The sequence below is a fragment of the Biomphalaria glabrata genome, chromosome 12 (assembly GCF_947242115.1).
Source record: "Biomphalaria glabrata chromosome 12, xgBioGlab47.1, whole genome shotgun sequence".
Classification (NCBI taxonomy): domain Eukaryota; kingdom Metazoa; phylum Mollusca; class Gastropoda; family Planorbidae; genus Biomphalaria; species Biomphalaria glabrata.
The window spans coordinates 18,750,642-18,776,218 of NC_074722.1; the positions used below are offsets into that span (position 1 = coordinate 18,750,642).

At 37.6% G+C, this 25,577-nt stretch overlaps 1 protein-coding gene across 3 annotated transcripts in view; it reads left to right on the forward strand.

Annotated features, from left to right (window-relative positions):
- Positions 1 to 25,577, forward strand: part of LOC106058288 (uncharacterized) — a 129,220-nt gene that overhangs the window by 6,078 nt on the left and 97,565 nt on the right. For all 3 annotated transcript variants that reach the window (XM_056006353.1, XM_056006352.1, XM_056006354.1), the window contains exon 3: positions 2,808 to 2,919. In XM_056006353.1, the coding sequence (XP_055862328.1) occupies positions 2,808 to 2,919 (112 nt within the window). The remainder of the gene's footprint in view (positions 1 to 2,807; positions 2,920 to 25,577) is intronic.

The window sequence follows — 25,577 nt, forward strand, 5'->3', positions numbered from 1 at the left end:
AGAGTTTCCCTAAAAGGCCAATTAGCTAGTAATTCTTTTCCCAAAGATATACATATTTCTACAAAAATTGTTAGAGCCATTTTTGAGATCCGTGTCCAGGATTTTTGCTTCTGCCTTTTTGTTTGTTCCCAAGAAGAATTAGCAAGCTGATAAGAGCTATTGTAAAAAAAAAAAATTTAATATTTTTGACAGAGAGAGATTTTGAAGTGGCGTTAGAGAATGTTGTTGGTGTACAGTGTAAAGGGGTCATTTTAAAGTAGTCTTGTGGCTAATGTTAAATAGGGTTTTCACATCATCTGGAAAACTGAAAAAATACATGAAATTTTGTTTTTGCTAAAATAATCCTAGAAACCATATGAAAAAGAACATTTATTTCCTGGGAAAAAAAAAAAAAAACTTGAAATTTTCCCATCATGGCTAATTGTTTTTCATCACCCAAAATAAAATTTAAAATTTAAATTCTAAATGCCAGTAAAATTTAAAGCTATATTTAAATCTAGGTAACATTGTTAGAGAATGAAGCTGGACTTCCCTTGGTCTCTCTCTCTGATGCTGGACTTCTCATGGCATTTCTATGAATTTGGACTTCTATTGGTGTCTGTGAAACTGAACTTCTCTTGGCCTCTCTCTCTATAAAGCAGGCATGTCAAACACAGTGTTAGGGGGCCGCATGCGGCCCGCGACTACCTTGCATGCGGCCTGCTTGGCCAGCTTAAAAATTATCAAAATAGTGTTAAAACTATTTCGCTGGAAAATAAGAGATGACAAGCTACTTGAATTGAAAAATAGTATTTGTTAAACTGAACAACGAGAGTGAGTCTGCAGTGATAGCAAGCTACATTTTATCAAACTTAATTGCAAGCCATAGCAAATCATTTATTGAATGTGATTTTATGAATGAGTGCATCGTAAAAGCCGAAGTAATTTCTCCAGAAAAGGTGAAAACATTCAAAGAAATAGCGTTAGGAACTCTGTGGCAGATAGAATAAATGAGATGTCAGTCAGCTTGCGTCAACAATTAAAGAACAAAATAATTGATTTTGAATTATTTTCATTGGCTATATTGGCGGGTTGGCTATATTCATAAGGGCCTCTGACATTAATTTTGAGATACACGAGGAACTACCTTTGGTAAAGCTAGCTAGTCTAACAACGGATGGCGCACCAACCATGAAATGAAATGGCTTTGATAAGAGAGACTGATGCTAATTTTAAATTTGCTAATTTTCAGTGCATCATTCACAAAGAAACATTCTGCGCAAAGCAATTACAATTCCAACTTGTCATAAGATCTGTTTCAGTCGCTCACCATTTTATTCGTGCCTGTGATGCTTTTATCACCAATGTTCAATGTTTCTGGATGACGTTGGACACAAATTTGATTGTGTTCACTACTACACAGAAGTCCACTGGCTGTCGTGTCATAAAGCAGACATTTTTTGCACTGCGTGAGAAAATAGTATTGTTTCTGAACATAAATGGTGAACCTATTGAGCATTTCAAAACTGACGAATGAGTTCAGGATTTGGTATTTGCAATGATCTCACTGGTCAACTGCAAGACTTGAATTTGAAACTTCAAAGTGAGATGATGTGAAGTGCTTTCAAGCAAAGTTACGACTGTGGATAAACCAAATATGAAGAGAAAATCTTGTTCAATTTTTCAAAGTGTCAGGAACTAAAAATATTAAATACGGCTACAACATTTGGTAAATATGGCCTACACCTGGAATGGTTAATAGATGCTTTCAATGACCATTTTCGTGACTTCGTTTCATGCAAGCAAGAATTTTCTTTGTTTGTATCTCCATTTTCATTTGCACCTGAAAATGCTGCTGATAATGTGCAACTAGAGCTGAGAGAATTGCAGTTAGATTCTTTGTTGAAATCGAAGTATATAGAAGTGGCTGTGCCAAAAATTTTAACAGTTATTTACCTGAACGGTACGTTGAATTGCGGAAATTTGCAGCTAGAATTCTTATGTTTTCAAGCACTGATTTCTGTGAGCAGTTCTTTTCCATAATGAAAGCTACAAAAACACCTCATCGTTCGAGATTATCTGATCTAAATTTGTCATCAGTGATGAAAGTGTCCGTGGCAAACAAACTTCAACCTGACATTAATAAACTTGTATCCCAGAAAAGATGTCAAGCATCAGGACAAACAAAATAATGCGTAATCATAGTAATTTTTAATTACCAAATTGTACTAAAAATTTAGCTAAGGAAAAGGTATGCCATTAATTATTGTATTCTATTGTATTGTTTCTAATTAACATAAAACTAGTAGGCTGTTTCGCAACTGATTTTTTGCTGCGGCCCCTCAGGTCACAGTAAGTTTTAATGTGGCCCCTACACCCAAATGAGTTTGACATGCCTGCTATAAAGACAGGAAGACACTTCAGTTACACAATTGAACATATTTTCCACTTCAAACATTACTAAAGGGCTCATTGATTTGTGAGAAAAAAATATTTAAATTATGAAATTTCATAGTAAGAGGATTCAAGGTGTGGAGATGTTTTACTGATGTTCAGCCCTGTTTTCCCCTGCTTCTCAAGACAGTTCCCCAAATGTAAAACAAATGCTTATATTGTCATTCACTATAAAATCACTTTCATATTCTAAAATATCTGTTAATCATATCATTTCTTTTATTGCAATATAATTTGAAAATTCTAAGAATGTTCCTTTCTCTTGAAATTTATTTTTGTGCTAAAAACTTGGCACTAAAGAGAATCTATATTTTATTTTTTTATTATCATTTTCTTAATTATAATAATGAAATCAGTGCTTTTTCATTTTTCAGGTTTAGTCAAAATTGCGGAAAGTTTAGGTTTGAATTTGCTGGCTCCAAGAAAGAAAATCACAGTTTTGTTGATTGGCAACCATTCAGCTGGGAAAAGTTCATTCATCAATTGGTGAGTACACTTTACTACAGTAGGTTCTGGTGCTTTCTTTAATTTACTTCAAATTTTCTTGTTGGATTTCTAGAATGTTTCATACAAGTATTTCATGTGTAGTTTGAGACTATAGTTGTCTGATTGATTGTATTTTTAATTTTGTTCCTATAAACTTATATCAACCCACTCTGTTTGGTAAAAAGTTTGAACACATTATATCTCCCACAACCATTCTTGGATCAAGTTGATATTTTGCACTATTATTTCTTGTACCTGACAAAACAAAAATCAATGAAACCAATTAACCAAATAGTTAATTGATTATTGGTAATTAATTATTTTGTTTCTATCAAACAAGGGAAAGAAACTGTACTTGTCTATTGTTGCAGTATACTTTGTATAGAGAATTAGGTTGTCACTTAAAAGTTTGACGCTAACAGATAGCTATGAAACCTTCTATTTTCATATGCACTTCACTAGCAGTGGTTAGTATATTGGTTTGAGCCCTTGAGTTCGAATTCAAGTCATACAACTTTTTTTTTTATTAAAGGGATTTAAAAAGCTATCACGGTAACCTTCACCCAGATACCCCCTTCCCTTTCCCAAATAGTCCAGACAAGTGAGACTGAGAAAGCTTTAAGCATGAAATTGCTCTAAACAAAAGCAATTGGTAAAAATATTTTTAATTGCCCAGATTTATTATTGTTAATGTTAAATATATTCAAAACTAATTACTAAAATTACACTTAATAAAATCTTTGTTTTTTTTTTTTTTAAAGTATTTTTTATATTTTTGCGAAGCTTATATCAATTCACTCTGTCTGTCTGTATGGATAAAGTTTGAGCATGTTATTTCTCTCATACCCAATCTTGGATTTAGCTGAAATTTTTCACAATTATTTCCTTTTACCTAGACAACACAAGAATCAATTAAAAAAATAACCAACCAGCTAATTAACTATTGGTAATTAATTATTTTGTTTGGTATCTTGAACAAGGGAAAGAAATTGACTTGACATGTGGTTGTATAAGTTGAATTAGTCTCCTTTATTGTTTGTAGAAAGAAAAGTTTGTAAATAAGTAAAAAACTTTAAGCAATTCCCTGAAACAGTGGTTACTGTATTGGCTAGAGGACTCTTGAGCCCTTTTATATATATATATATATATATATATATTTTTTTTATGCATTTAAAAAAGGATCATGTAAATATTCACCCAAGATACCCCCTTTTTCCCTTCCCCTTGCACAACTGGTCCAGACAAATGATCATAGCACATTGATAAAAGCTAAACAAAAACAATTGGTAAAAATATTTCTAATTACACAGATTTATTATGCCTAGATCAATCATATATATAATTACGTACCTGATCCAAACTAATTGATACAATATTATAAGCTTTTGTTTTTTAAAAAACGTCTTTTTTAATTTTTTATTTTGTTTTTGTTCAACTCTAGCCAGCAATGGCCATTGGTCATATCAAACAGCATTAGATTATTACAATATGGAATCTTTCTGTAACCTGGGTCTCAGGTCATCTAGTTCTATCTTGGATTAACACTCAGATATTCTGTAACATACCCATCTTATCACTTATTCACTCAGCAATATTCACATTTATTCACATATTATTGTTTCATAACTACATAGCACTGAATGTCTTCCTCATTCTCATTATTATGTTGGAAAGTTCAGATAACTAGACCAATACATAGATGAGCGTTCAGATAACTAGACCAGTATATGAGATGAACTGCGCAATGGTTTCCAAATCAGGGAGCTCTCCATATAGTTTTCTTTCTATAGGGGTGTTTTGGGGCCAGTGTCTTGTTCGGGCCTCTTGGTATAGAGAGCAATTTTGAAGGACATGGTCAGCATTCTCTGGTGACACTCCACATGGGCAGATTTCACTTGGTTTCAATTTTTAGCTTCTGGAACATATGTTGTCTCATTCTGTTGTGTCCGGTCCTGAGTTGAAAGATTAGATGTTGATCTTGTCAGGATAGCTTGTAATAGGTGTCATATTTCTTGTGATTCAGATGGAAGCATATCCATTTCTCATTTATTTTATTTACTATTAGTTTCTTCATTTCTTCTGGATTGAGTGCAATGTTTAATTGTGTGTTTGTTTTCCCACACTTGACAAGTGTGTTAGCCTTCTCATTTCCTTCTAGTTCAATAGCACTGTATGATGTTAACACATAAAACTTATTAAACTGTACACCATTGAATGTTATCAATGCTTAACATTTACAACAATTATTAAGCCATACCTCTAATAATTAGTCTTAAAGCTTATCTCTTTCTAATGCAACTGTCCAGTGTCATTCTTTTTTATTGTTCTCTTTTTCTCAATAAAAAATGTGGGATGTAAGTCTGGTTGCATTATATCATTTGAAAATGTTCTGACTTCATTCTTTAAAAAGAAACATTGTAATTATGCTCAGTTTTGGACTTCAACTGATATCTCTTCAGTTCACCAAGCTCCAAATACCTTGCCAGAGCTGAGGTTGAAATTCTTTAATTGTGCACACATTCTCATTTATTACTTGACTTCATTTGACTTTCAAAATGTTCATTTCTAAATAAGTTTAGTCCTTGAAGTTAGAAAAAAGAAAGGGAAACATTTCGTAACTATTGTAATATGGTCAACAAGTAAATTTTAAACAATATTTAAAAAAAAACAAAGCTTATATTAAGGAAAATTTCATCAATTATCAATTATATAATTAATTTTTAATAGATCCTGACTAACAACAATACATTTGTGCAATTAGAAATATTTTTATTGATTATTTTTTGTTTAGCACAACTTTCATGCTTGTAGCATGCTCAGGCTCAGTCCAATCACTTTTGTGGACCAGGGGAGGGGCATCTAGAAGAAGTTTTCCATGCTGTCTTTTTAAAAGCAATTCTAAAACAAAATGAATTAATTACGACTAATTGGGCATGATAAGGCTTAATAAAATGTGGTGATGGGACAAAAATTAAATCCTTACGACTAATTGATTAACTAATTTGTTAATTTTTTTAATTGATTCATGTATTGTTATTGACAATGAATAATTGTATAAAGTTTCAACATGATAATATACCTTATAGGTTTCTCTTATAGCAGAACTATTATAAAGAATTGATACACATTTATACATGGAAATGCTTAATGACTTTATACAAACACTAAAATTATTCTTGGAGGACTTAATAATGTGGCCTGTATGCATGGTACGATGATGACCACTTTGTCATCCAGGGGGCTGAGGGCTTTGCACTGGTGTTTTGTGCCTCCTCATGTGGCTGGTGAGACCTATGTGAGCCCGGAATGTTTGGCTGCACACTGGGCAGGTTATTCCAGCTGGAGTGTACAAAATATGATGCTGTACTAATAATAGTTTGAGCTGCCTGGATGATGACAATTCTCTTTAGACTACTTTATATACTACAAGGTGTGAAGATTAACATTTTCCCCAGTGTTTTGACTTGTGCTTGTGTGGCTAAGTTTACTATGAAAACCAAGGCTCTAGCATCATATTTTGTAATCTTATTTCTTGGTCATGTAAATCATTGACTGTGAATTGAGAACCTCAAGTTTTACTTGGAGATTAAAATAATATTAAAAATTAAAGTTCACAACAAAATAAGTAGATAAGTATGTGTTTAGATAAAAGCTTTAATTTTTTTATAATGACTTTAAATTGAGAGGGTGAAGAAATCAACGAGTCAACTTGTTAATTTCAATCAAGTTTATAGAACAAACAAATAAAATTACATTTTCCACGTAAGTTACAGCATATGCTCTTGGTGTAAGGGACATTACTAGTATTGGATAATAGTTCTAAAGATATCCCAGTTACTTTACCTTAAGGCTTATGTTTGTATTAGAGATTTTCACAATAAACTATAAAATATAAAGGACGCTCAATTGAACCTAACTGCTGCCAACTAAATAAAAAAGAATTGAGCTCTAAAATGAACACTATCAAAATGCATGGCAGTTGATCTTCTTAGCAAGTCTCCTTGTTTACTTCTAGTTAGAGGCCTATTGGTTTGGAAATCAATTCTAAGTCTCCTTGTTTACTTCTAGTTAGAGGCCTATTGGTTTGGAAATCAATTCTAAGTCTCCTTGTTTACTTCTAGTTATAGGCCTATTGGTTTGGAAATCAATTTTAATTCTCCTTGTTTACTTCTAGTTAGAGGCCTATTGGTTTGGAAATCAATTCTAAGTCTCCTTGTTTACTTCTAGTTAGAGGCCAATTGGTTTGGAAATCTATTCTAAGTCTCCTTGTTTACTTCTAGTTATAGGCCTATTGGTTTGGAAATCAATTTTAATTCTCCTTGTTTACTTCTAGTTATAGGCCAATTGGTTTGGAAATCTATTCTAAGTCTCCTTGTTTACTTCTAGTTAGAGGCCTATTGGTTTGGAAATCAATTCTAAGTCTCCTTGTTTACTTCTAGTTAGAGGCCTATTGGTTTGGAAATCAATTCTAAGTCTCCTTGTTTACTTCTAGTTAGAGGCCTATTGGTTTGGAAATCTATTCTAAGTCATAGAGTGAAATCCTAATGTTCCCTCTGTATTGAATGTTTTGTTCAAACTAGAAGACCTTAGATCTGGATGTGCTCTAATGGGCAAAAGAGGAACTAACACATATACAAGAATGTTAAAATTTAGCATCATTGATTCAACATCTAAAGGAGTAAACTTTCCTACCCTGAGGAATTTTTGTTTTCTGATGCGTTTTAAATTCCAGTTCTTTCTAGTACATTCTAGAATCCAATAGACCTTAACTTCTTCTCTCTAGCAACAAGTCTCTTAGTGTTACTCTGTGAACTCTGTGCCTAAAACATCTGAAAGTTGAATTTTCTGTCTATATTACAGACATTAATGATTCAGTATACCTAAGTAATAATTCAGTATAACTAAGTAATAATTCAGTATAACTAAGTAATAATTTAGTAATTCTACGTAATGATTCAGTAAAACTAAGTAATGATTCAGTTAAACTAAGTAATGATTTAGTAAAACTAAGTAATGATTCAGTAAAACTAAGTAATGATTCAATATAATTAAGTAATGATTCAGTAAAACGTAGTAATGCTTCAGTGTAATAGCTCTGCAGAAGGGAAACATTTCGTAACTATTGTAATATGGTCAGATGATGATCTAGGTGCACAAGAGAAGATGGTCAAGTGGCACTAGAGAAGTTGATCTAGGTGCACAAGAGAAGATGATCTAGGGGCACAAGAGAAGATGATCTAGATGCACTGGAGAAGATGATCTAGGGGCACTAGAGAAGATGATCTAGGGGCACAAGAGAAGATGATCTAGGTGCACAAGAGTGATCTCGGTGCACAAGAGAAGGTGATCTAAATGTACTAGAGAAGATGATCTAGGGGCACAAGAGAAGATAATCTATTGGCACCAGAGAAGATGATCTAGTGGCACAAGAGAGATGATCTAGGTGCACTAGAGAAGATGATCTAGGTGCACATAAGAAGATGATCTAGTGGCACAAGAGAAGAGGATCTAGTGGCACTAGAGAAGATGATCTAGATGCACTAGAGAAGATGATTTAAGTGCACTAGAGAAGATGATCTAGGTACACAAGAGAAGACGATCTAGTGGCACACGAGAGATGATCTAGGTGCACTAGAGAAAATGATATGGTGGCACAAGAGAAGATGATCTAGGTGCACTAGAGAAAATGATCTAGTGGCACAAGAGAAGATGATCTATTGGCACAAGAGAGATGATCTAGTGGCACAAGAGAAGATGATCTAGGTGCACAAGAGAAGATGATTTTGGTACACAAGATAAGATTATCTAGTGACACAAGAGAAGATGATCTAGTGGCACAAGAGAGATGATCTAGTGGCACAAGGGAAGATGATCTAGATGCACTGGAGAAGATGATCTAGATGCACTGGAGAAGATGATCTAGTGGCACAAGAGAGATGATCTAGTGGCACAAGAGAAGATGATCTAGTGGTACACAAGATAAGATTATCTAGTGACACAAGAGACGATGACCTAGGTGCACAAGAGAGATGATCTAGTGGCACAAGGGAAGATGATCTAGATGCACTGGAGAAGATGATATAGGGGCACAAGATAAGATGATCTAGTGGCACCAGAGAAGATGATCTAGATGCACTGGAGAAGATGATCTAGATGCACTGGAGAAGATGATCTAGTGGCACAAGAGAAGATGATCTAGTGGCACAAGTGAGATGATCTAGTGGCACAAGAGAGATGATCTAGATGCACTAGAGAAGATGATTTAAATGCACTAGAGAAGATGATCTAGGTACACAAGAGAAGACGATCTAGTGGCACAAGAGAAGATGATCTAGGTGCACTAGAGAAAATGATCTAGTGGCACAAGAGAAGATGATCTATTGGCACAAGAGAGATGATCTAGTGGCACAAGAGAAGATGATCTAGGTGCACAAGAGAAGATGATCTTGGTACACAAGATAAGATTATCTAGTGACACAAGAGAAGATGATCTAGTGGCACAAGAGAAGATGATCTAGTGGCACAAGTGAGATGATCTAGTGGCACAAGAGAGATGATCTAGATGCACTAGAGAAGATGATTTAAATGCACTAGAGAAGATGATCTAGGTACACAAGAGAAGACGATCTAGTGGCACAAGAGAAGATGATCTAGGTGCACTAGAGAAAATGATCTAGTGGCACAAGAGAAGATGATCTATTGGCACAAGAGAGATGATCTAGTGGCACAAGAGAAGATGATCTAGGTGCACAAGAGAAGATGATCTTGGTACACAAGATAAGATTATCTAGTGACACAAGAGAAGATGATCTAGTGGCACAAGAGAGATGATCTAGTGGCACAAGGGAAGATGATCTAGATGCACTGGAGAAGATGATCTAGATGCACTGGAGAAGATGATCTAGTGGCACAAGAGAAGATGATCTAGTGGTACACAAGATAAGATTATCTAGTGACACAAGAGACGATGATCTAGGTGCACAAGAGAGATGATCTAGTGGCACAAGGGAAGATGATCTAGATGCACTGGAGAAGATGATATAGGGGCACAAGAGAAGATGATCTAGTGGCACCAGAGAAGATGATCTAGATGCACTGGAGAAGATGATCTAGATGCACTGGAGAAGATGATCTAGTGGCACAAGAGAAGATGATCTAGTGGCACAAGTGAGATGATCTAGTGGCACAAGAGAGATGCTCTAGATGCACTAGAGAAGATGATCTAGGTGCACTAGAGAAGATGATCTAGGGGCACAAGAAAAGATGATCTAGGTGCACAAGAGTGATCTAGGGTCACAAGAGAAGGTGATGTAGATGCACTGGAGAAGATGATCTAGGGGCACAAGAGATGATGATCTATCTGTACCAGAGAAGATGATCTAGTGGCACAAGAGAGATGATCTAGTGGCACAAGAGAGATGATCTAGGTGCAGAAGAGAAGATGATCTATATGCACTAGAGAAGGTGATCTAGGTGCACTAGAGAACATGATCTAGGGGCACAAGAGATGATCTAGGTCACAAGAGTGATCTAGGGGCACAAGAGTGATCTAGGGGCACAAGAGAAGATGATCTATCGGTACTAGAGAAGATGATCTAGTGGCACAAGAGAGATGATCTAGGTGCACAAGAGAAGATGATCTAGTGGCACAAGAGAGATGATCTAGTGGCACAAGAGAGATGATCTAGATGCACTGGAGAAGATGATCTAGGGGCACTAGAGAAGATGATCTAGGGGCACAAGAGAAGATGATCTAGGTGCACAAGAGTGATCTCGGTGCACAAGAGAATGTGATCTAGATGCACTGGAGAAGATGATATAGGGGCACAAGAGAAGATAATCTATTGGCACCAGAGAAGATGATCTAGTGGCACAAGAGAGATGATCTAGGTGCACTAGAGAAGATGATCTAGTGGCACAAGAGAAGAGGATCTAGTGGCACTAGAAAAGATGATCCAGATGCACTAGAGAAGATGATTTAAGTGCACTAGAGAAGATGATCTAGGTGCACAAGAGAAGACTATCTAGTGGCACAAGAGAGATGATCTAGGTGCACTAGAGAAAATGATCTAGTGGCACAAGAGAAGATGATCTAGTGGCACAAGAGAGATGATCTAGTGGCACAAGAGAAGATGATCTAGGTGCACAAGAGAAGATGATCTAGGTGCACAAGAGTGATCTAGGTGCACAAGAGAATGTGATCTAGATGCACTGGAGAAGATGATATAGGGGCACAAGAGAAGATAATCTATTGGCACCAGAGAAGATGATCTAGTGGCACAAGAGAGATGATCTAGGTGCACTAGAGAAGATGATCTGGTGGCACAAGAGAAGAGGATCTAGTGGCACTAGAAAAGATGATCTAGATGCACTAGAGAAGATGATCTAGGTGCACAAGAGAAGACTATCTAGTGGCACAAGAGAGATGATCTAGGTGCACTAGAGAAAATGATATGGTGGCACAAGAGAAGATGATCTAGGTGCACTAGAGAAAATGATCTAGTGGCACAAGAGAAGATGATCTAGTGGCACAAGAGAGATGATCTAGTGGCACAAGAGAAGATGATCTAGGTGCACAAGAGAAGATGATCTTGGCACACAAGATAAGATTATCTAGTGACACAAGAGAAGATGATCTAGTGGCACAAGAGAGATGATCTAGTGGCACAATGGAAGATGATCTAGGTGCACTACAGAAGATGATCTAGGGGCACAAGAGAAGATGATCTAGGTGCACAAGAGTGATCTAGGTGCACAAGAGAAGGTGATGTAGATGCACTGGAGAAGATGATCTAGGGGCACAAGAGAAGATGATCTATCTGTACCAGAGAAGATGATCTAGTGGCACAAGAGAGATGATCTATTGGCACAAGAGAGATGATCTAGGTGCACAAGAGAAGATGATCTAGGGGCACAAGAGAAGATGATCTAGGTGCACAAGAGTGATCTAGGGGCACAAGAGAAGATGATCTATCGGTACTAGAGAAGATGATCTAGTGGCACAAGAGAGATGATCTAGGTGCACTAGAGAAGATGATCTAGTGGCACAAGAGAAGAGGATCTAGTGGCACTAGAAAAGATGATCTAGATGCACTAGAGAAGATGATTTAAGTGCACTAGAGAAGATGATCTAGGTGCACAAGAGAAGACGATCTAGTGGCACAAGGGAGATGATCTAGGTGCACTAGAGAAAATGATATGGTGGCACAAAAGAAGATGATCTAGGTGCACTAGAGAAAATGATCTAGAGGCACAAGAGAAGATGATCTAGTGGCACAAGAGAGATGATCTAGTGGCACAAGAGAAGATGATCTAGGTGCAGAAGAGAAGATGATCTTGGTACACAAGATAAGATTATCTAGTGACACAAGAGAAGATGATCTAGTGGCACAAGAGAGATGATCTAGTGGCACAATGGAAGATGATCTAGATGCACTGGAGAAGATGATCTAGATGCACTGGAGAAGATGATCTAGTGGCACAAGAGAGATGATCTAGTGGCACAAGAGAAGATGATCTAGGTGCACAAGAGAAGATGATCTAGTGGTACACAAGATAAGATTATCTAGTGACACAAGAGAAGATGATCTAGGTGCACAAGAGAGATGATCTAGTGGCACAAGGGAAGATGATCTAGATGCACTGGAGAAGATGATCTAGGGGCACAAGAGAAGATGATCTAATGGCACCAGAGAAGATGATCTAGATGCACTGGAGAAGATGATCTAGTGGCACAAGAGAGATGATCTAGTGGCACAAGAGAAGATGATCTAGGTGCACAAGAGAAGATGATCTTGGCACACAAGATAAGATTATCTAGTGACACCAGAGAAGATGATCTAGTGGCACAAGAGAGATGATCTAGGTGCACTAGAGAAGATGATCTGGTGGCACAAGAGAAGAGGATCTAGTGGCACTAGAAAAGATGATCTAGATGCACTAGAGAAGATGATCTAGGTGCACAAGAGAAGACTATCTAGTGGCACAAGAGAGATGATCTAGGTGCACTAGAGAAAATGATATGGTGGCACAAGAGAAGATGATCTAGGTGCACTAGAGAAAATGATCTAGTGGCACAAGAGAAGATGATCTAGTGGCACAAGAGAGATGATCTAGTGGCACAAGAGAAGATGATCTAGGTGCACAAGAGAAGATGATCTTGGCACACAAGATAAGATTATCTAGTGACACAAGAGAAGATGATCTAGTGGCACAAGAGAGATGATCTAGTGGCACAATGGAAGATGATCTAGGTGCACTACAGAAGATGATCTAGGGGCACAAGAGAAGATGATCTAGGTGCACAAGAGTGATCTAGGTGCACAAGAGAAGGTGATGTAGATGCACTGGAGAAGATGATCTAGGGGCACAAGAGAAGATGATCTATCTGTACCAGAGAAGATGATCTAGTGGCACAAGAGAGATGATCTATTGGCACAAGAGAGATGATCTAGGTGCACAAGAGAAGATGATCTAGGGGCACAAGAGAAGATGATCTAGGTGCACAAGAGTGATCTAGGGGCACAAGAGAAGATGATCTATCGGTACTAGAGAAGATGATCTAGTGGCACAAGAGAGATGATCTAGGTGCACTAGAGAAGATGATCTAGTGGCACAAGAGAAGAGGATCTAGTGGCACTAGAAAAGATGATCTAGATGCACTAGAGAAGATGATTTAAGTGCACTAGAGAAGATGATCTAGGTGCACAAGAGAAGACGATCTAGTGGCACAAGGGAGATGATCTAGGTGCACTAGAGAAAATGATATGGTGGCACAAGAGAAGATGATCTAGGTGCACTAGAGAAAATGATCTAGTGGCACAAGAGAAGATGATCTAGTGGCACAAGAGAGATGATCTAGTGGCACAAGAGAAGATGATCTAGGTGCAGAAGAGAAGATGATCTTGGCACACAAGATAAGATTATCTAGTGACACAAGAGAAGATGATCTAGTGGCACAAGAGAGATGATCTAGTGGCACAATGGAAGATGATCTAGATGCACTGGAGAAGATGATCTAGATGCACTGGAGAAGATGATCTAGTGGCACAAGAGAGATGATCTAGTGGCACAAGAGAAGATGATCTAGGTGCACAAGAGAAGATGATCTAGTGGTACACAAGATAAGATTATCTAGTGACACAAGAGAAGATGATCTAGGTGCACAAGAGAGATGATCTAGTGGCACAAGGGAAGATGATCTAGATGCACTGGAGAAGATGATCTAGGGGCACAAGAGAAGATGATCTAATGGCACCAGAGAAGATGATCTAGATGCACTGGAGAAGATGATCTAGTGGCACAAGAGAGATGATCTAGTGGCACAAGAGAAGATGATCTAGGTGCACAAGAGAAGATGATCTTGGCACACAAGATAAGATTATCTAGTGACACAAGAGAAGATGATCTAGTGGCACAAGAGAGATGATCTAGTGGCACAATGGAAGATGATCTAGGTGCACTAGAGAAGATGATCTAGGGGCACAAGAGAAGATGATCTAGGTGCACAAGAGTGATCTAGGTGCACAAGAGAATGTGATCTAGATGCACTGGAGAAGATGATATAGGGGCACAAGAGAAGATAATCTATTGGCACCAGAGAAGATGATCTAGTGGCACAAGAGAGATGATATAGGTGCACTAGAGAAGATGATCTGGTGGCACAAGAGAAGAGGATCTAGTGGCACTAGAAAAGATGATCTAGATGCACTAGAGAAGATGATCTAGGTGCACAAGAGAAGACTATCTAGTGGCACAAGAGAGATGATCTAGGTGCACTAGAGAAAATGATATGGTGGCACAAGAGAAGATGATCTAGGTGCACTAGAGAAAATGATCTAGTGGCACAAGAGAAGATGATCTAGTGGCACAAGAGAGATGATCTAGTGGCACAAGAGAAGATGATCTAGGTGCACAAGAGAAGATGATCTTGGCACACAAGATAAGATTATCTAGTGACACAAGAGAAGATGATCTAGTGGCACAAGAGAGATGATCTAGTGGCACAATGGAAGATGATCTAGGTGCACTACAGAAGATGATCTAGGGGCACAAGAGAAGATGATCTAGGTGCACAAGAGTGATCTAGGTGCACAAGAGAAGGTGATGTAGATGCACTGGAGAAGATGATCTAGGGGCACAAGAGAAGATGATCTATCTGTACCAGAGAAGATGATCTAGTGGCACAAGAGAGATGATCTATTGGCACAAGAGAGATGATCTAGGTGCACAAGAGAAGATGATCTAGGGGCACAAAAGAAGATGATCTAGGTGCACAAGAGTGATCTAGGGGCACAAGAGAAGATGATCTATCGGTACTAGAGAAGATAATCTAGTGGCACAAGAGAGATGATCTAGGTGCACTAGAGAAGATGATCTAGTGGCACAAGAGAAGAGGATCTAGTGGCACTAGAAAAGATGATCTAGATGCACTAGAGAAGATGATTTAAGTGCACTAGAGAAGATGATCTAGGTGCACAAGAGAAGACGATCTAGTGGCACAAGGGAGATGATCTAGGTGCACTAGAGAAAATGATATGGTGGCACAAGAGAAGATGATCTAGGTGCACTAGAGAAAATGATCTAGTGGCACAAGAGAAGATGATCTAGTGGCACAAGAGAGATGATCTAGTGGCACAAGAGAAGATGATCTTGGCACACAAGATAAGATTATCTAGTGACACAAGAGAAGATGATCTAGTGGCACAAGAGAGATGATCTAGTGGCACAATGGAAGATGATCTAGATGCACTGGAGAAGATGATCTAGATGCACTGGAGAAGATGATCTAGTGGCACAAGAGAGATGATCTAGTGGCACAAGAGAAGATGATCTAGGTGCACAAGAGAAGATGATCTAGTGGTACACAAGATAAGATTATCTAGTGACAAAAGAGAAGATGATCTAGGTGCACAAGAGAGATGATCTAGTGGCACAAGGGAAGATGATCTAGATGCACTGGAGAAGATGATCTAGGGGCACAAGAGAAGATGATCTAATGGCACCAGAGAAGATGATCTAGATGCACTGGAGAAGATGATCTAGATGCACTGGAGAAGATGATCTAGTGGCACAAGAGAGATGATCTAGTGGCACAAGAGAAGATGATCTAGTGGCACAAGTGAGATGATCTAGTGGCACAAGAGAGATTATCTAGTGGCACAAGAGAGATGATCTAGTGGCACAATGGAAGATGATCTAGGTGCACTAGAGAAGATGATCTAGGGGCACAAGAGAAGATGATCTAGGTGCACAAGAGTGATCTAGGTGCACAAGAGAATGTGATCTAGATGCACTGGAGAAGATGATATAGGGGCACAAGAGAAGATAATCTATTGGCACCAGAGAAGATGATCTAGTGGCACAAGAGAGATGATATAGGTGCACTAGAGAAGATGATCTGGTGGCACAAGAGAAGAGGATCTAGTGGCACTAGAAAAGATGATCTAGATGCACTAGAGAAGATGATCTAGGTGCACAAGAGAAGACTATCTAGTGGCACAAGAGAGATGATCTAGGTGCACTAGAGAAAATGATATGGTGGCACAAGAGAAGATGATCTAGGTGCACTAGAGAAAATGATCTAGTGGCACAAGAGAAGATGATCTAGTGGCACAAGAGAGATGATCTAGTGGCACAAGAGAAGATGATCTAGGTGCACAAGAGAAGATGATCTTGGCACACAAGATAAGATTATCTAGTGACACAAGAGAAGATGATCTAGTGGCACAAGAGAGATGATCTAGTGGCACAATGGAAGATGATCTAGGTGCACTACAGAAGATGATCTAGGGGCACAAGAGAATATGATCTAGGTGCACAAGAGTGATCTAGGTGCACAAGAGAAGGTGATGTAGATGCACTGGAGAAGATGATCTAGGGGCACAAGAGAAGATGATCTATCTGTACCAGAGAAGATGATCTAGTGGCACAAGAGAGATGATCTATTGGCACAAGAGAGATGATCTAGGTGCACAAGAGAAGATGATCTAGGGGCACAAGAGAAGATGATCTAGGTGCACAAGAGTGATCTAGGGGCACAAGAGAAGATGATCTATCGGTACTAGAGAAGATGATCTAGTGGCACAAGAGAGATGATCTAGGTGCACTAGAGAAGATGATCTAGTGGCACAAGAGAAGAGGATCTAGTGGCACTAGAAAAGATGATCTAGATGCACTAGAGAAGATGATTTAAGTGCACTAGAGAAGATGATCTAGGTGCACAAGAGAAGACGATCTAGTGGCACAAGGGAGATGATCTAGGTGCACTAGAGAAAATGATATGGTGGCACAAGAGAAGATGATCTAGGTGCACTAGAGAAAATGATCTAGTGGCACAAGAGAAGATGATCTAGTGGCACAAGAGAGATGATCTAGTGGCACAAGAGAAGATGATCTTGGCACACAAGATAAGATTATCTAGTGACACAAGAGAAGATGATCTAGTGGCACAAGAGAGATGATCTAGTGGCACAATGGAAGATGATCTAGATGCACTGGAGAAGATGATCTAGATGCACTGGAGAAGATGATCTAGTGGCACAAGAGAGATGATCTAGTGGCACAAGAGAAGATGATCTAGGTGCACAAGAGAAGATGATCTAGTGGTACACAAGATAAGATTATCTAGTGACAAAAGAGAAGATGATCTAGGTGCACAAGAGAGATGATCTAGTGGCACAAGGGAAGATGATCTAGATGCACTGGAGAAGATGATCTAGGGGCACAAGAGAAGATGATCTAATGGCACCAGAGAAGATGATCTAGATGCACTGGAGAAGATGATCTAGATGCACTGGAGAAGATGATCTAGTGGCACAAGAGAGATGATCTAGTGGCACAAGAGAAGATGATCTAGTGGCACAAGTGAGATGATCTAGTGGCACAAGAGAGATTATCTAGATTCACTAGAGAAGATGATCTAGGTGCACTAGAGAAGATGATCTAGGGGCACAAGAGAAGATGATCTAGGTGCACAAGAGTGATCTAGGTGCACAAGAGAAGGTGATGTAGATGCACTGGAGAAGATGATCTAGGGGCACAAGAGAAGATTATCTGTCTGTTCCACAGAAGATGATCTAGTGGCACAAGAGAGATGATCTAGTGGCACAAGAGAGATGATCTAGTGGCACAAGAGAAGATGATCTAGGGGCACAAGAGAAGATGATCTAGGTGCACAAGAGTGATCTAGGGGCACAAGAGAAGATGATCTATCGGTACTAGAGAAGATGATCTAGTGGCACAAGAGAGATGATCTAGGTGCACAAGAGAAGATGATCTATTGGCACCGCAGGAGATGATCTAGGTGCACAAGAGTGATCTAGGTGCACAAGAGAAGGTGATGTAGATGCACTGGAGAAGATGATCTAGGGGCACAAGAGAAGATGATCTATCTGTACCAGAGAAGGTGATCTAGTGGCACAAGAGAGATGATCTAGTGGCACAAGAGAGATGATCTAGGTGCACAAGAGAACATGATCTATATGCACTAGAGAAGGTGATCTAGGTGCACTAGAGAACATGATCTAGGGGCACAAGAGAAGATGATCTAGATGCACTGGAGAAGAGGATCTAGGTGCACAAGAGAAGATTATCTAGTGGCACAAGAGAGATGATCTATGTGCACTAGAGAAGATTATCTAGTGGCACAAGAGAAGAGGGTCTATAGGCACAAGAAAGATGATCTAGTGGCACAAGAGAAAATGATATAGTGGCACAAGAGAAGATGATATAGGTGCACTAGAGAAAATGATATAGTGGCACAAGAGAAGATGATCTAGGTACACTAGAGAAGATGATCTAGGTACACTAGAGAAGATGATCTATTGACACAAGAGAGATAATCTATGTGCACAAGAGATGATGATCTAGTGGCACCACAGAAGATGATCTAGATGCACTGGAGAAGATGATCTAGGTGCAGAAGAGAAGAGGATCTAGTGGCACAAGAGAAGAGGATCTAGATGCACTAAAGAAGATGATCAAGGTGCACTTGAGAAGATTATCTAGGTGCACAATAGCAGATGATCTAGTAGAACAAGAGATGATCTAGGTGCACTAGAGAAGATGATCTAGATGCACTGTAGAAGATGATCTAGCGGTACAAGAGTAGATGATTTAGTGGCACACGATAAATTGATCTAGTGGCACCAAAGAATATGAACTTGTTTCAGTGTTCTGTAGTGAACGTATTGAGGGCTTTATGTGTCTGAGTAATTTTTTTTAAAAATTGTATTACACTATCCATTGGGGAGGAATAAATATATCAAATGTTTGTTGGGTAGTTTTGTAGGTAGATAGATACAGGAATGGTAATAGGTAGAGGTAGATAGGCAGGTTCGGAAGGGGGCAATTTAGATTAGGCAAGTAGGTAGCCTGGATAGGTAACAAAGTTGGTGTGTAACTTTAGTAGAAAGGGAGGGAGTGAGAAGGCAGGTAGAGAGATGGAAGGTAGGTAGATAAGTTGGCGTGGTAAGTTGGCTAGATAGGCAGGTAGAGGTCAATAGGTATGGAATAGCTAGGTAAGTTAGAAGGTAGGTATTCTGCAGGTTTCTTGAAACTTAGACTGGCTGTAGACATGTTAAGGTAGGTAGATTAGGTTGGAAGGTATGTACGTTTCTTGATGTGTAGAGTGGCTATTGACAGATAAGGGTAGGTAGCTAGAGTTGGTTGGCAGGTTGAGGTAGTTAGTTGGTAAGTATTATCACGAAGAGAGAATACGTGATAGGCATACAGGCAGACTGAGGATTGTGGAAACATGATTAGATTTTATGATTATTTGACCATATAAACACAATGCCATGATTAAGTCTACTCGATCCAACTGGCGGACTTGAGCCATCTCCCACTTCTTGATCTACATCTAGGATGGATGCCATCTGGCTGTGTTCTTAGCTCCACTATTTATTGGTATGTTCAACCGACACCAGATTTTGGACCTGACATGATGCAAGGGCCACTATTGATCATGTCCCGGAACTCGGTCTGGGTGCACTGTGTTCTTCTCCTGACCTTTTTCTTCCTTCAATGAGCACAGTGAACAGACGCTTGTCTGAGTGATGGCCAGCATAGAAACTTTATGGCGACAGGACGCTCTGGGACTAGATTGGATGAAAATGTCTACAAAAACAAAAAAAAAAAGGTTCAATGAACTTCATTAAAAATCGAAATCGACTTTATGTAAAATTGTATTTAAATGAATGTAAAATGTGCATAAAGTTGTTGTTCTTTTGTGTGTGTTAAGTGACATGTATTCTAAATGGTGGCTGTAAGATAGTACACTGATGTAATAAGCTCCCCTGTATACTGTAACTTTAGAGCAGATCTGGGATCTGAAATGTCTGGAGATCAACAATTGATTTTCTTCTCTGACTCGTCTCCAAGTCTTGAGACACTCTGCATGCATGTAGGTCAGTGCTGACTTGGTGGAAGACGACTATAACTAAGCAAACGTAACGTTCAGTCTGTCTGGAGTCTACATACACTGTTTCAAGACGGAACGATCCCCCTGTGGGCTAAATGGAACTTAAAAAAACTCACACATGCAATGAGGATGTCACATCAACCCAGACTATATTTATCTGAACAAACAGAGTCACATCAACCCAGACATGATAGATACGTTCTCTCTTAGTGGCAAGAAACAAAGTCAAACGAATAGTCGCACTTCGATACGTCGTACAGACAGAATACTGACATACCAAGCATACTTAGACATAGTCCAATTCCACGATTCTTTTATGTCTGTGCCATGTGACATTCAACAGTTCTTCTATCTCTGTGCCATGTCACATTCAACAGTTTTTCTATCTCTGTACCATGTCACATTCAACAGTTCTTCTATCTAACGATATGTGATGAATTCTCTTTTAGAGCGTCACACTGAGTTCTAAAAATGTATTTCATTCCAGTCATCGTCTTTACCTTAATACATTGTCATGGCAGACAAGATGTTGGATTAGGGTCACATTTAGCTGATGTAATTCATTAATTCAGTTGTATCTGAATAAACAACCTGTTTCTCAAAATAGCCCCGTCTATCTCTTTATCTATCTATCTATGTATGTATGTATCTATCTATCTATTAAAGGTTAAATAAGATTTTCAATAACTTTTAGTGTTTTTTTTTAAAATCTAAACGTGACGGACTCACCGACCTACAGACAAAACGCACAAAAAATAAGCGGCTTTTATCCTGATGGGGGCATTAAACAAAAAATAAATAAAATCTGATTATTTAAAAATTTTGCGGAAACTAGTTTGGTACCATGTCATGCCTCGGCCGTCACTCCACTGCACCACATTCGCTGCATAAAAAGTCCATTTAAAAAAATGTGCTTGACTTTTAGCCTACATTAAAAGTACATTCTTAGCCTTTATAAACAAACATAAATGTTTTCTTTTACTTTTAGCAGACAGTTGACCAGAAAAAAACACAGTTAACTAATATTTATATTTGTTGTGAACATTTCTTGTACATTTTATAAAGAAATTGTCATTCGTTGATGACATTTTTTTTTTTAAACATTATCTCCCTTACATTTATGTATTGTTTTAGAATTGGTGTATTTTCATGAAAAAATCGCTTGCATAATTAATTTTATAAATTAAACGGTTTGCTTTTAGAAAACAAAAAGTAGCCGTTGCATCTAAACTTTTCAAGCTGCATCGCATGGTGAAATAATATTTTTCTTTTCTCTTCTAGTTTTCGAGATCTGACGGACATTTCGCACAAACCTAATAGCGGCTTTTCCCATTATAGGGGCGCTAAAAATGCACGAAGGGAGGGTTTAATTAAAAATATAATTGGAAAAAATAAAAAAAAAACAACAACAGCACAATTTTCCAGTTTTTCTTTGCATAATTATTTACAAATACAAATTTACAAATATGTTTACATTTACATAATGAATATTGAATATTGATTAGAGCTAGTCTGTTTACAAAGGAAAGAAATAGTACTTGACTAAGGTGGTGGTATAAGCTGAATTAGTCCTCTTTCCAAGGGAAAGAAATAGTTCTCGACTGAAGTGGTGGTATAAGTTGGCTTAGTCCCCTATATAGAAAGTCGTCTGAGGCCTATTACAAATTTAATTACAGACTAAACGAATGCACTTAATATAAGTTTTGTTTTTCAAAAAAGTTTTTTTTTTGTATTTTGCTTATTATGTGTATGAAATAGGCATAGACATATATACTATATCTAGACTGGACATAGAGTTTTTTTTAACTCTACAAAAAATGTAAATTTTTCAACAAAAATTGTAACAAGGCGTTGTTTTGTAAAGTAGTTCTAAGAAGTCAAGTTGTTGTTTGTTCAACCCTAACCTATGTAACATGTCATTTTTAGATCTAGATAAAGTAATTGAACATCAAAAATAAGAGTAGGCATACTCTCGTCTCATAATTATTATTTTGCAATTTTAGATACATTATCTAGAAAGATCTAGGTAATCAATCTATTTAAATTTACATAAGATGATTAAAATCAATAGATATGAATTATTTCGATCTAGGATTTTTGAAACATTATCTCAATGGAAACTAACAGAAAATGACTTTGTTTCATATATATGAAAAAAAAATATATTTAAAAACCCTGTCCGACTTTGAAAACCCATTACCAACAAAACTAAAATGTCTTCTGCTGAATTATTAGTATAGTCTAAAGTTTAGTGAAAACTGGGCTAGGTAAACAATGGCCAGACTGATTCAGATTTAGTCTAGACTTGACAGTGAATGAAAATCAATTTGTTTGACAACTCGGAAACATCATGGCGCCATTATGTCTGTTCAATGTATCTACTTTGTCCAATAATGTCTGTCTGAACTAATCCTGCAAAAGTCACTCTTTGCAGGTAGACACATTTTTTTTCAATGAATTTTCTCACTAACAATAAATAAACATCAAAGCCTTTTCTCTAGCCTGGTAATCAACTGACTGTTTAGTCCTAAGCTCAATCTTCATTTTGTGTACAGTGGCTAGCTAACCTACAGTTTTGTTTGTTTTTTTAAGCTGATATATTTATTTTGTGGTTCAAAACAACAAACTAATTGATTGGATTCAAATGTTGATGTTTTGAGCTTGTAATATATATATACATATCCAGGGGGCTGAGGAGGCTTGTAAATATACATATATATTTAAGATATGTATGTAGGTCACAGCTGGGGTTGCTAACCACCGGAAATACTGCATAGACTGACGTGTTAACTGCTTGTAAAGCATGCATAGAAATAAAGAGACCTGGTCCAGAGACTGGCGACCACTGCCCAGCTCATCTTAGATCTAGTCTAGGAATTCTCTACACAATAAAGAAGAAATTAAACAAATATTATTACATTGGTATTATTGTACTAAACTAGTTTGTTATGACGCTATTATCACTCCAATTGGTCGAGTTGATCTTTTGCCGTTGTTACGTTAGTTAAGTGGCAATAAATGATTGTCTAGAAAATGCACCTCAGACGTAGGAATATCACCAAAGGCACTACAGACGTAGGCACTACATTAGGCATGCCACTCAAAGGCACAAGCGATGTAGGTACTAGGGACGTAGGCATACCAATCTAAGGCACTAGATACAAACTTTTCAGACACACTAAACAAAGACATTCGACACATTATCATACTAAACAAAGACATTCGACACACTACAGACATCAGCACACTAAACAAAGACACGTCACACTACAGACATCAGCACACTGAACAAAGACACGTCACACTACAGACATCAGCACACTAAACAAAGACACGTCACACTACAGACATCAGCATACTAACACTAAACAAAGACACTACAGACATAAGCGCAATAATCAGAAGCACCACAGACACACTAAAGGTCGCGAACAAAGGGAATCTTGCTCATCTGAAGCCCAGACGTTTTCAGATCCATTATTAGCACAAGCTAAATCACTTTTTGTTTAGCCCACAGTAGAAGAACTCTAGTCCACTATCCTTTCACCTTAGTATGACCCTGCTGAGAAGTATGGTACTAAGGAAGTCATTTAATCATAAGCACTGGCCTGTTACGCAATACTTTTGAAAGAAATATGGCCCATAGAAGTGAAGGGATATAGCATTGGTCTTCAAGCTGCAAACACTGATCTTTGAGTTCTTAACATTGGTCTATACGCTGTAAATATTGGTCTTTGAGCTGTAACCATTTGTTTACAAGCTGCATTGATTTTGAGGTTTAAACATTGGTCTATAAGCTGTAAACATTTGTCTACAAGCTGCATTGATTTTGAGGTTTAAACATTGGTCTATAAGCTGTAAACATTTGTCTACAAGCTGCATTGATTTTGAGGTTTAAACATTGGTCTATAAGATGTAAACATTTGTCTACAAGCTGCATTGATTTTGAGGTTTAAACATTAAGCAGTTTTAAGCTGTAAACATAAACATTGATATTTGAGCTGTAAACATTGGTCTATCAGCTGTAAATATAAACATTGGTCTCAGTGACTGCTGTAAATGTATTGAATTTTAAATTGTATTGTTTCTTTATGAAGTGTGTTCACCATTATAGTGATTCCTAGTTCTAGAATAAATGATTTGGATTTATTTTAAAAGTATTTCTGTTTTACTTTAAATTAGTCTCTCTGGCATTACGATGGTGTTTGAATGATAAGACAATTTTCTAGAGTTACATTGAATACAGTTTTTACAACACTGTCTCGACCACACAATCCTATTATACACTACTATCTGGAGTGGCGTCAAGCCTGTTTGACTTTCTTGAAATGTAATAACTAGGTTGTCCAATTAAATGCTTCGTATATTGTGAGTGATTCCTAGTTTTTGAATTTAAAGTTTTACTTATTGTGAGTGAGTCCTAGTTTTTGAATTTAAAGTTTTGCTTATTGTGAGTGAGTCCTAGTTTTTTAATTAAAGTGTTGTATTTTGAAGTCAAAGAGATCTTCATTATTTGAATCTCTAAAGATATTTAGATCTAATATCAATATCTACATAGGAATCCCCGGCATCACATGAACATCTTGTGACTTGAATTTTGTTTCTGCATTCACTTAACAATGTACGCGAAGGCCGACTAGTGAATTACTCCAACGGTTTGTAGAACATTCAGGACTGTACCGCGAAACACAAGTTGTGAAACGCAAATCTATGACTATAAAATGTTACAATTGGTGATTGTAATATGGAGCCTTTGATTCTAAACGTAAAGGACATTCAATTTTATGCTGGTGATAATCAACGCCAATCTACTTCAGAAAATATTAATAACAAACTGGAATCGTGTACTAAATCAATTCCTACAATGTGTCATGTATAAAGATATAAATCAGTCTCAAGACTAACTTCCAAGAGGGCTGAAGTATAAACCTCAGAAGTCTTACTTTGCCCATATTTATACGGGTACTTGGCGACGAGCGACTAGACCATTGTTCCAGAAATATCTCGATTCTCGTTACTGCCAAGTCTAACGTTATATAGAGCTCTGTTCTACATATAGAGCTATGTTCTACATATAGTGCTCTGTTCTAAAATATCTACAAAGAAACGAAACACCAAATGTAATTACATGCAAGGCATTTAAATTTTGGTAGTCATTATCAACATTAGGCTAGACCTAGTGATCTGTCGCTTCACTTATTTATTTTTTAACTCTGTGGCTAGACTTATTCGTGGC